This window comes from Manacus candei, unplaced genomic scaffold (assembly GCF_025592945.1).
Source record: "Manacus candei isolate 608988 ecotype Guabito, Panama unplaced genomic scaffold, ASM2559294v1 h1tg000014l, whole genome shotgun sequence".
NCBI classification, from domain to species: Eukaryota; Metazoa; Chordata; class Aves; order Passeriformes; family Pipridae; genus Manacus; species Manacus candei.
Window position 1 is genome coordinate 33817245 of NW_026138062.1, and position 12973 is coordinate 33830217.

The 12973-nt window shown below is 39.6% G+C and overlaps 1 protein-coding gene across 1 annotated transcript in view; it reads left to right on the forward strand.

Annotated features, from left to right (window-relative positions):
- The first annotated feature begins 876 nt into the window (after positions 1 to 876).
- FLT3 (fms related receptor tyrosine kinase 3) overlaps positions 877 to 12973 on the forward strand; it is a 32125-nt gene continuing 20028 nt past the window's right edge. The window contains exons 1-7 of the mRNA XM_051779077.1: positions 877 to 1132; positions 2660 to 2862; positions 3577 to 3692; positions 5826 to 5943; positions 8451 to 8587; positions 9193 to 9329; positions 9411 to 9564. Coding sequence (XP_051635037.1) covers positions 878 to 1132; positions 2660 to 2862; positions 3577 to 3692; positions 5826 to 5943; positions 8451 to 8587; positions 9193 to 9329; positions 9411 to 9564 — 1120 coding nt within the window. The 5' untranslated portion in view covers position 877. The remainder of the gene's footprint in view (positions 1133 to 2659; positions 2863 to 3576; positions 3693 to 5825; positions 5944 to 8450; positions 8588 to 9192; positions 9330 to 9410; positions 9565 to 12973) is intronic.

A 12973-nucleotide genomic window follows, 5' to 3' on the forward strand; every position in this document is an offset into this window, starting at 1 on the left:
TGTCAAATTCCTGTCTCTCCAGTTTAGAGACAAGGATGTTGTGCAGGACAGTGTCAAATGCTTTGCTTTGCACAAGTCCAGGTAAATGACATCAGTAGCTCTTCCCTCAGACACCAACACTGTAACCCCATCGTAGAAGGCCACCAAATTTGTCAGGTGCCATTTGCCCTTAGTGAAGTCATGTTGACTGTCACTGGTCACCTCCTTATTTTCCACATGTCTTCTCATGGTTTTCAGGGCGATTTGTTCCATGATCTTGACAGGCACTGAGGTGAGACTGGCCTGTGGTTCCTCAAGTCTTCCTTTTTTTTTTCCTTTTTGAAAATGAGAGTTATGTTTTCCCGTTTCCTATCTGTGGGAACCTCACAAGACTTCCACAGATTCTCAAATAGGATGGATAATGGCTTAGCCACTTCCTCTGCCAACTCTCTCAAAATTCACAGATGCATCTCATGAGGTCCCACAGCCTTGTTCACCTTCAGGTTCCTTAGATGTTCTCAATTCTAATTTCCTACAGCAGGCAGTACTTCATTCTCTCCATCCTTGCCTTTGCCTTCTGTGGGAGGAATACTGCATGGTTATCCTCTGGCTCACAATGGGCAAACGCTGACCTGCACTGCAGGGTTTGATGCTGCAGGGCCCTTTCCAACACACTGATGCAGAAGTGAAGTGCAAGAGGGACCCTGTCTTTGGTAATGTGGTTTCTAAAGGAGCCTCCGTAACACACAGAAGCTTTTATCTTTAGGCATTTTCTGCAATATTATGGGACATACTTCTAAAGTGGGATGTGTTTGTGTTTTTGAAAGGTCAAATAAAGTTTCCACTCAGCTTCAACACGCAAATGCACAGTTAGCAAATGCATACAGTATATCTGCATATGCATTTGGGCACTTTTTTAAAAGATGTAATCTTTCTACAGTTTTGTTATATTTTACTTTTACTAAAATTATTATCTCTGAGCAGACATCTAGACTTTATTAGATTTGTTTTCTCTTTCTGTTTTGCAGTTCTTGTTATGACAGCAGTTGCTTTCACTTCTACAATAACTCAAAATACATCTGAGATCACATGCGAGTTTATCGGCCAGAAAGCTGAGGGTTCAGGAGCATCAGAGACATCAGTATCTCCTAAGGTAATATAGCAGAAAACAATTTGCTTATAAAATGTTCCTGTCCATTCCAGAAATACCTTCCCAGAAGCTTACAACTCACTAAACCTTAAGATGTGAGGATGTCACAGTCAAAATAACCAAGGTTAAGCCAAATATGACTACAGAAGGTTAGAGGGATATATATATATATCACAATTCATACTTTGAAACTGTAAATAGTTAAGTACCAGTTTTCTCTAAAACTGACTTTTTAATTGACACCTTGATGCTGTCATATTCCTGGATGTTGCTAGTAATGTGTCAATGTAAAAATATATTTGAAAATATGTGGCCTTAAGAGGGGATTTCCAAGGCCATGGTGTGAATGGGTGTCCTGACATGGTGTGCGTGTGCCATGGCTACTGGGACTGATATGGAAGTTGTACTGCCCTCTATTCCCACCACCAAAGCCCATAAATCCCTTGACTTAGATACCAAAACTGGACAATAAATCAAATACAACTTTATTTTCTTCTCTTTTGACACAAAGTGGCAGAAATCCAAGAAGAGATGATGTGTAATTAAATTATAAATCAGCTGAGACCTGCGATTAAAATATTTCCTGAGGATCCTTGTTTCATGAAAGTCTTATGAAATCTTTTTCATTTCTGAACAAATAAATCAGATAACAAATGAAGGTGTATCAGCCAAAGCTGTGCTGTCCTTGTATCTGACAAGGCAGAATTTGGCCATTATTTCTAGATACTTTTCACGTCAATCAAAAGGAAAAAGGAGCAAGGAATGAGAAGAACCAACCAGCCAAGCAAATTTGCAGGGCAGAGAATGCAATGAACTCCATCCTTTCATAAACTTACACTGGATAAATTTCACCCATCAAAATAATAGAGACATTGTGGGCTCCTCTTCAGATGGAGCTATTTACTTGGCACCTTTTGCCTCAGCTGATCTAGAGACTCATTATTCCACTGGTGGCTTTCAGAATGACTGCAGTGTGTTCTCTTCCTGTTTGCAATTCTCCTTTAGCCATATGCAATGGTGAGGAAATGAAAACCATGAACGCATCCAGCCCCAATGTTCCTTACCTACTAAAACGCCCAAGGAGTTGAGGAGCAGTCTAGCCAGATGATGCAGTGACATGTAGTAGGATGCTAAAATAAACCCAACATTCCGACCCTGCCTTTGCATTAAGGTTGCAAACACACAGGTTTTGTTGTAGTTCTCTGCCTTCCTACAGTTCTAAATAAAAAGAAACAAAGTTGAGTGTAAAGAATAACATATATCACTAAGGGAAGTTATCGAGTTTCTGGCTAAAATTGTTTTGTGATCTCTGTCTAGAGAACAGAATTAACTAATTCAACAGCAAACCTGTAAAGTTTCCTCATGCAGTAGAACTCAACATATTTATGAATAAGTTTGACAGTAGAAATGGAAAAAAAACCCCAAACCAAACAAAATGAAGGTGTTATTTTACTATAATTTTTATTCGTATATTGGCAAATAAAGTTAATTACTCGTAAATACCTAACAATCTGTCCTTCTGCATTGCAGATTTCTAACATTTTGGAAGATCTTGGGTGTTATTTGAATTCTCAAGGAACAGAGAATAGCTATAAAACAATTAAAAATGTGGAAGTCAATCTATTTCAAGATATTGAATTAAGAATAATAATGAGAATTTCAAATATCACTTCATGCTTTTGGTTCTTTAAAGAGAGAAAAGCTTGTAAACTTTTTTTGGACTCAGAGAATCGGTAAGTCAAAGGATGTACTGGATCAAAGAGCTTTTAAAAGGTCATTTCCTTTAGGATTCAAATGGAAAGTACTCTATGTGATCGATTTCACATTATGTATTATCTTTTTCAATCTCCTAATCTTTCTCAACTGTTGTCACCCAGCTGCACACTGCTGATTGTCATTTAGATATATGTACACACATGAATCTTAGAACATTCCAAAATAAACTTGTTCTTTTAATTTGTATAGCATCATGTGTGGGGGTCTCCAGGGGCTTTCTGACATTGATCTATTTGAGCTTTGTGGTGCTCATGTGGGAAAATTGCGATTTTATAGTCAAAAAACTGAGGCATGAAGAATTATATGACTTTTAGGATCACAGAGAAGATCAGGAACAACAGCAACAGCATTCTAATTCTCACAACCAAACCTGGGCTGGAACCTGAGACTGAATTATTGCCTCCTTGTGCAAAACTCCTAGGTAAAGCGTTTTGATGTGGAACTCCTGAACTGTCTTAAGCTCAGGAAGCCCCTCCTTCCCAACGCTCAGCATTAAGCATGTGGTACTCGTGTCTGTAAGTTCCTATGTGTGCTTGTGTAGGAGGGCACTATGTAAATAATGAATACTAGTGGGTTTTGCAGAGCTAAAGAGCTAACATTTCATTGTGTGTGCTGCATATTACCTTCTTTATGTTAACATGACAAATACCACTTTACTTTCTGTTTTATAGATATATTACATCTTTGACTTTTTCTCAAATAAAAGAAGGACAAGCTGGAAAATACGCTCTCTTGGTCACAAGTGAAACCAGCAATTACACAGTAGTTGTGCCTGTTCTCATCCGAAGTGAGTATATCTACATGAAAGGGGTCATACCATCAATAGGTTCAAGGGCAGAGGCTCAAGTTCAGCCAAAGCAATGAAGCTTCCATGAGCTGCATTTCAATCATCTTCCTAGATTAGCATAGGACTTGGAGGCTGAAGTCAGCATCACAAACTGTGAGAATCATCTTTCTTCAGTCAATAAACCATGCAAATGAACAAATAAGGATGTAAATGCATGGTAGCTCTCTTCTGTGTGAGAGATTCCCCTCTGTGACAAGAAGGACAAATCGAGAGTGGCTTTTGTGTGCTTTCAAAGCTTTTGGGCTACATTTGTTTGCTTTCATTTTAACCTGTTTATTCTGGTGTTGCTGGCTGGGTTGTAGTCTGGACCAGATCAGGATGTGCCTTTCATATTCTGGTCTCTGGTGCTCCCAAGTCACAGTTTGAGCCACTGCCACTTTTCCACCTGTGCCTGCTGCTGGGTCTTTCACTTCTCTCACAGCTTTTCCTTTTACAATTCTGTGTTCAGCAAAGGTACGCTGAGGGAAGGTGAAAGAAAGTGTCCCTCTTCTCATTGTCAGCCTTTACTTGTAATTTACTGTGTTTTAGAGTAAAACCCTAACCCCATCAGTTCTGCAGCTGCTCACACAAGAGTGCCCAAGAAGCTGAGATTTTAACTGTTGTTAAATGTTCATGACAGAGCACCTGTGAGATATGACTTTTTGAAAGGCTGGGAGTGGATTTGATTGATTTTTTTCAAGGTTAACACAAGAGACATCTCTGATGCAAAGGCAACTGCTGCAACAAAGTGCAAACTTCTGTTTCTAAGTTGGGGTGTCCAAAAACATCTCAAAGCAAAAAAAGACCCATGTTGACACAATTTTTTGAGAGAAAATAAAGACTATATTATTTTGTCTGAAAAGAGCCAATCATCACTACTTGCCTTGTTTTTAATAAACTGTAACAAATCAATATTTTTTATTCCATCTTTTAAAATATTTCTTCTCTTTAATTTTTTTCTTTCTCAAGTGTCAGAAAGTCACCTCCAATCTCTCCTTGTTTTATTTGAAAGCTTATTGTATGTCTCAATTATAATTTTAACAGCTTCATTGAGGGGACAAGGTATTAAATCTTTCATTAAGGATTGCCATCTCTACTGTATCAATTAGGCTTTAGAGGTAAAATGTTATTACATGCACAAGCAAGAATAGTTTGAAACACTGTCGATAAAGGTCTCTTCCATATCAATTGCTTGGATTGCATTCTCTTTGCTCCTGTGAATCTAATATCATAATTACATCTCATAAAATCCTTCAGGCTAGATGTGAATCCTTCAACTGGGATGTGAATCTCTGTAGGTGAACTAAACCTTCTAGGCCCAGCTTATAAGAGCTAAATGAGGAAAGAAATTAAAAAGTCATAAGTATTAGTTTCACCTTAGCATGTCACCTTGCAGGCAGTGGAAGTATGACTGAAGAAAATGTCACTCTTTTGGATGGAAGCTGTAATTTCATTGAAAGATGACCTAAAGCCAAACTCAGTGTTTTGCATTTTGAGTCAAATCTTCAGCGGTTTTAACACATTAAATTTTTTGTGCCTAGTCCAAATCTGTGCCTGATAGGTTCAGGGTACTGGGAATCGCCCAGAAATCATTTCCCTCTGGGTTACAGATGTAGGGTAGAAAAGTCTGCTTTCAGAAGTCATTATCACCCGTTGTGTTTCTATCCTGTATCTGATCTGACTGAGAAGTATGCAACAATCCTACTTTGTGTACAGACTTTGTAGTCTTCATCAGATACTCCACCAAAGGAAGGGTTTAGGATGTGATTTCAAAAGGTATTTGTGCTCCTGCCCATTGAAATAAATAGCAACCACAGCAAATTAACACCTTTCAGTACCAGTTTCAGGATTATCCCCTGATGTATAGGGAGGATGCAGGCCTTTGGTACAGGGAACCCGTGAATTTAGCAATCAAGGCTGAAAAGCTCATGAGACCAGCTCACAACACTGCTAGGGCCGAATAATTTTCTGGTCCCTCAGTGTTGAAACCTCCTGAAAAAATTACAGCTCTGTAACTTCACTTACTATGAAATGAGCAAAACACTGTCTCATAATCATTTCATCATTCTTAAACATTTGCATGATTTTTAACAGAAAAACCAAGCAAGCCCCATTTCAGGAAAAGGGAAAATTCGGATTCTATCGAGTGCATATCTGAGAGCTACCCCCAGCCCTCAGTGGAATGGATATTCTGCAAAACACCTGAAAAGAGGTATGGTGTATGTTTATATGTGTGTTATATCTCTAAACTGAAAGTTTCCCATCTTCTAAAGAAGAAGTGACAGGATGAGAGGAAATGACCTCAAGATGTGCCAGGGGAGGTTTAAATTGCATATTAGGAGAAATTTCTTCACTGAAAGGTTGGTCAGGCTACCCAGGGAAGTAGTTGAGTCACCATCCTTGCAAGTGTTCAGTAAAAGTGTAACTTGGAGACTCGTTTTAATGGTGAATACAGCAGCATTAGGTTGATGGTTGGACTCAATAATCTTAGAGGTCTTTTCCAACCTTAATAATTCTATGATTCTACACTGTTTAGTGCACCTAGTGAGCTGGGGAGATAACTGAAAAAGACCTTTTGGTTCAGAATTTTTTGAGATGGGCTCTGCTGTTTGGCACACCCACATGATGGTTGAAAACCTATGTCTGCAACATATTTTTCTTAGAAATTTTGACTGTTGTGCTCTTTTGGAAACTGTCAGCTCTTGGCTTTAAGAGTGTTATTCCAGATTCTAGTATTCTGATGTCAGAGGAGCAAATCAAAGGTATTTGATTTCCCTCTAGTTTTTCACATTTATTTGAAATTTTAATCATACAACTGTAGAATACTTCGTGTTGGAAGGGACCTTTATAGGTCACCTAGTCCAAGCGCACTGCAATAAGCAGGGACATCTTCAATAAGATCAGGTTACTCAGAGCCCTGACTAAAATGATCTTGAATGTTTCCAGGGATGGGGCATTCACCACCACTCTGGGCAGCCTGTACCAATGTTTCACCATCCTCATCAGGAAAAGAATATTCCTTATGTCTAGTCTAGATCTACCCTCTTTTATTTCAATACTGTTATCCCTTGTCCTATCATAACAGGCTCTGCTAAAAAGTTTGTCCTCATCTTGCTTATAAGCCTTCTTGAATTACTGGAAGGGTGCTATAATTTCTTCCTGGAACTATCTCTTCTTGAGGCTGAACAACCCCAATTCTCTCAACCTGTCTTAACAGGAGAAGTGTTCCAGCCCTCTGATCATCTTTGTGGCCTCCTCTGGACTCTCTCCAATATGTCCATATCCTTCATATGTTGAGGGCCCCAGAACTGGATATAACGCTCTAGGGGGGTCTCATGAGAGCAGAGTAGAGGGGCAGAATTGTCTCCTTCCGCATGCTGGCCATGATGCTTTTGATGCAGCTCGGAATACAACTGGCTTTCTGGGCTGCAAGCACACATTACCAGCTCATGTCCAGCTTTTCATCCCAGTACTCCTGAGTCCTTCTCTGCAAGGCTGTTCTGGATCCATTCATCCCACAGCCTGTATTGATACTAGGGATTGCCCTGACCCAGGTGCAACACCTTGCACTTGGCTTTTTTGAACCTCATGAGTTTCCCATGGGCCAATTTCTCAAACTCGTCCAGGTCCCTCTGGATGTCATCCCATCCCTCAGGTATACCAAGTGTACCACACAGCTTGATGTCATCTGCAGACTTGCTAAGGATATACCCGATCCTGCTGTCTATGTCATTGATGAAGATATTAGTACTGGTCCCAACACAGAGCTCTGAAAGACGCTGCTTTTCACTGATGTCCAAATGGACACCAAGATATTGACCATTACTCTCTGGATGCGACCACCCAACCAAATCCCCATTCACCAAACAGTCCACCCATCAAATCTGTATTTTTCCAATTTAGAGAGAAGGATATTGTGGGGGACCGTGTCAGACGCTTTACAGAAATCCAGGTAGATGACAGCTGTTGCCATTCCCTTATCCACTGCTACTGTCACTCCATCATAGTAGGCCAATAGGTTGGTCAGGCAGGACTTACCCCTGGTGAAGCCATGCTAACTGTTTCAAATAACCTCCCTGTCCTCCATATAACTTAGGCTAGCTTCTAGGAGTATCTGTTCCATGATCTTCCCAGGTGCAGAAGTGAGGCTGACAGGTTGGTAGTTCCCACAATCTTCCTTTCTACCCTTTCTTACGTTTCCCTTTTCCCAGTCACTATGCGCTTCACTTGGAGCATTAGAACTGGGAGGATATTACAAGAGATCATAATTTTGTGAGCTAAATAATTTTTCCCATTCTGTTAATATATAAAGTTTATTCTATTAACAGTGGGAATAATGCCTTTCTCTGCAGTGTGGTCATTTGGGATCTGGGTCTCATAAAGGCTGCTGGATTTGCAGTAGCTCCCACCACCAGGAATTCAGAGATGTGGTGTGAAAGCTTAGTCTCTATGATTTCACTCTTATCTGGATTTTAATTACATCATTACCTGTCTATGAGCCAGTTTGAGCATATTCAGGTCGTTTCAGCCCACATTTCTTCCTAGACTGTGAAATTTTTATTTTCTTATCTTCATCTTTCCTAGTTCCTTTTCATTCAACTATGTAAGATCCAGTTTTCCCACTATTGTTTGCATATTCTCATGGCTTGGAGATTTATCAGATTTAGTTTCTTGAGGTTAACCAAATGAGTCAATGAATAATTGTGCTTGTAATTGCAGTTGCCCTGATAAAATGCATGAAGAAACTGGAGAAATAGATGACCTACAGATGGTACAACATGAATTATTTCGAACTTACATATGGTGCTGTGCAGTTAATGTCCTGGGCAGAGAATGCACCAGCCTCTTTACAATAGGTAACTTCACTCTAAGGTTTTCTTGCATGCAAGCTCGGTCCTGACACTGAAATTAGTTGCACTATTCATCTGAGTATGCTTTATGGGCTAAGCTACTTGTTTGTAATCACTGGAACAAATCTAACAGTGAATATGTTGCTCTGTAACAGCTTTAAAACCTAATTCCAATAGCTCTTTGTGGTCTCTGTAGAAAACTTCTTGCTTTTCTATATTTGCTATGCATGTATTGACTTTTTATTCATGCTTTTAGGACTGTGTTGCATGGAAAAGCTCTTTAAGATGTTCTCAAATATATACACATAGAAATAATTTTTAATTTATACGTATATATGAAGGTTTGTTTCTCTGTTGTTTTCTTAATAAACCTGACCTGAGCTAAGCTGTGTGCTTGCACCTGTGCCCTATAGATATCTTGTAAATTATGACAAAATTTGGTTTGAGGCATCTAAATCCATCAAATTTACTAATTTCATGATTATTGTAATTATCATTGCAATGAATAAATAGTGAATATCTATGCAGCATTAGCAGAAAAAATGTTGATCTAACCAAGCATTTTTTCAGGCAAAGTGATAGTCGTTTCAGTGTCTGTTTTGATTTTGTAGATTTGAATGAAAGGCAAGCATCACCTTTACCTGAACTGCTACTTAAGGTCGGGGAACCATTGCTGATCAGATGCAGAGCTGTTCACCATAATTATAAATTCAGAATAAAATTATCTTCTGAAAACAGAGAAGTTCAGGTAAGAAGACAGGGCATATTTTAAAATTGGTAGTATTGGGCACTATCAACTGATTAAATTGGAATCTCTGTTGAAAACTAGGATCACCTGTTTGAAGGATTAGACTACCCAGCAGACCACTCAGCAATTCGGATCCAGTATATGTTTGCTTCAGAAGCAGGAAGAAGTGATAGTGGACGTTATACCTGTTCTTCTACTGCTCATCCGAATCAAACTGCTTTGGTTACAGTTTTAGGTAATTCCAATCCCTGGTATGAATTTTTTTCCTCAACTGGATGTTTTGCTTTACTTTCCATGTGGCAGTTCTTTACTTGCAGGTATGCAGTACATGTTTATAGTTCCTTTGCTAAGGAAAAGGTCTGTTTGCACTTACTGGCAGCCCAAGAGAGCCAAGAGATTAATTTGAACTGAGTCATTCTGGTACCTGAATACAATCAACCTTTTCTTCATATTGCTTTTCAAATAGTTCCCATTAATAATAATTCCCAGTGCTTTTAGAAGTGAAATTAAATGGCACTGGTTAGAGATCTAGTCCATATGATTGTTTCAATGGGATCTTTAGAAACACAGGCCAGGGTTCATCTCATGTTGCTGTAGGTGATGCTCAACCAGTGTGCTGCAAAGCCAGTGGCTTTTTGTGGGGACACAAAGCTATAGGGTCCCTGGGGGCTATGGCTTGGGCTTTCTGGGCAGCAGGGACTTCTATAGTTGTGGAGCCCTTCTCTGTGTCACCAAGTGGAGCTGCAGAGCAGATACAAAGAACTAGAGCTAAAGCACTGCTGGAGCTGACCAAGAATACAAGAAGTATGGTCCTGCCCTGTGTGTTCAGCTATTGATGGTTTGTATGTAAGTTTGGTCAGTCTGGTATGACCACTGACTGGCTTCAACCAATGTGAGACAGAAGTATCCTGCTGTGACTTCAGCATGGATTTTTAAAAGCTGTAGCCATGGACTCAGTCTCCTCCTCACCATTGCACCTCCCCTACTCACATATGGCATTTCCACCCCACCTTTGCTGCGCTTTTGAGGGTGGGGATGTAAGACAGACATTCTTTTGGCCTCTGTTCTGCTGTTTTGTATGGACCTTTCAGGTGATTGTTGCTCTTATACAGAAAAAAAGTAGACATGAAATCTACTTCTGTGGGCCTGATCTGGGTCCAACAGGACAGAATCAAACAGTTGGAAGGTTCTTGCTGGCAGGTTTTCCTACACAAAACCCAGAACAAATGAGAAATGACCATTTCCTCTTATGGCAAGGAAGTGACTGACAAGAAGCCATTTGAGTTTGCCAATTTTTTTATGGGAGAGTAAATCTGAGAAAGAATTTTAGCTCCAAAACACGTGTAACTAGTAGCTGAAAATAAATTTAAACTTTTATGTTAATGGAGAATGTAAGCCCCAACAGATTGTCGAGTGATGAACGAATGCTGACAAAGATGGCAAGCTGCCATGCAAAAGTGCTGCTGCAGCTGTGATGGATCCGAAGGAAAACCTGAAAATAGAAAGACAACTACTCCAATGTTATCCTTTGTTCTGAGTGTCTCCTGCTCTCCAGGCACTAAAGGGAACCATCTTACTGGTGCCAAGCTACATAAGGTCTGAGAATTTTAAAAAGGAAACTTCATTCTACTTAAGCAATATGTCGATTTAAAAGCCAGTGGTGTTGAAGTTAGTTGAGAACAGTCCCAACTGCAAAACTTGTTTCTCAGATGGAAATAGTATACAAATAGGCACAAATCTGGAAAAAAAAGCATAAAAAGGAAAGCTGTAGGTAGAACCATTCTTCTGGAGTAGGCACCGGGAGTAGTTTAATGACTAGTGTGCCTGGAGTTGGAGTTGCCTCTGATAACAAGGCTCTCTGAAGCACTCACCGTGTGTTTGACCTTAGATGGAGTTGCTCTCAGGGCTTACAATACCTAGGCAAGGAATGATAGGAAGTGAGAACAGTTACCCCCATCTCTTCAGAAATTACTTTCCCAGTGCAATATCCTCTTTTCAGATTCTGCTAACCACTGAGCGGGAAGTTCTCCCATCATTTACAGTAACGAAATACGATACCTGGGCTTTTTTGCTACATACATCTTAGTGAACAGGAATGTAGAAGTGAGAGGATACTGTAGAGGTAGGGCAAGATCCTCCTCTTTATCAGTAGTGTGCACAGGTCAGAAATAGTGGCTTCTTGGATATATAAGCTATCAGGTGTGAATATGTGTGACGGTCACAGGGAATATTTGAGTCACTGTCCCTGGAAGGCTATATTTCTGAGAAGGGTATTTTTTCACTGCAAGACACGAACCTACAATGATCATCTGTACCCTTTTTAATAGCCCTTATGCCAACAAAAATTCTGAGGGCTCACTGTCTTTCCTGAAGAAAAAATCTATTTGTTTACTTACAAGGTGGATAAAAGTAGGTAATGTTGTCATACCTAGCGCTAACAGCTGTGCTTCTCTCTACAAGGCTCTGCAGGGACATCCTGTACTTCTGATCCACCCCAGCCTTTAGCATAATGTGTTAATGATAACCACGGCTGGTGTGAATTCATACTAGCATGCCAGGTTCCATTTCAGCAGTTATATAGATACAGATTTCACTCAGTTGCCCATGTCTGTGTCCTACCTTTAAAACATTACTGTGTGTGGGTCAACACCTATAGCTACACTGGGAATCATTGTGATGTACCTTAACCAAGAGAAAAGTGATTTGATTGGCACATACTGCATTGCCTGGGGAGCCTGGCTAGCATAGCTATATGCATGGGTGCTCTTCTAATCTCTAATAATGCATAGCAGCCAGACTGCTTTGGTTTGCTCTTTGCTAACTGATACTTCATCAACTTTTCCCATTTTGTGTGGCTGGTCAGGTCAGGCAGGGTGGTTAGGCCAGTTTAAAGCACAACACAGATCATGCCAATGACTGCAACTGCAAGGCTCTTTGTTTCTGCAGTTCTTATGCTCAGTTTCCACCAGTGTTGAATAAAGAATTTTTAGCACTACACAGTCTTGCTTCAGGAATATGTAAGCTATTTTGCAATATTTGTTTTTGCAAAATTTGTTTAAAGCAACAAATAAACAAATATGATAAACACAGAAACTTGTTCAGTCTCAACTTTCATCTCACCTCTGTGTCATTACTAAATTTAAGTAGTCAGAAATACACTTAAACTTGCCAAAAATTATAAATTGAGCAATAACGTGCTATTTTGTTTCTCCTTCAATAAAGAAACTACTTTTTTTTTCTGAGTTATGTTCCAGAGAAACAGCATACACTGCTCCAAGGTCCTTGTATGCACTCTGGAGAAAGCCTTTACTCTTGGCTGGTTGTGTTGTTAACAGTACACACAGAGATTATATTCTGCCTGGATGGATGAGGACCAAAAGATGAAGGTCCAATTTATAAAAGCAGTAAGCCTTTAATATCAAAAAGCAGGAGAACAGCCATGAAAGGAATTGCTTCTTGTTTTAAAATATTGACACTTTTTTGGTTTATATGGGAGTTTTCAGGTAGCATTTTTCAAACCAGTAAGCTAAGACAGAGATAAAGCATGCCAAGCAGAATATAAGGTTATAACCAGAAGAAAAACACTCAAAAGTAAAACCCAGTCTAGCAATATTTTTACAGTGCAGTTTTTCACCATGTGGCTG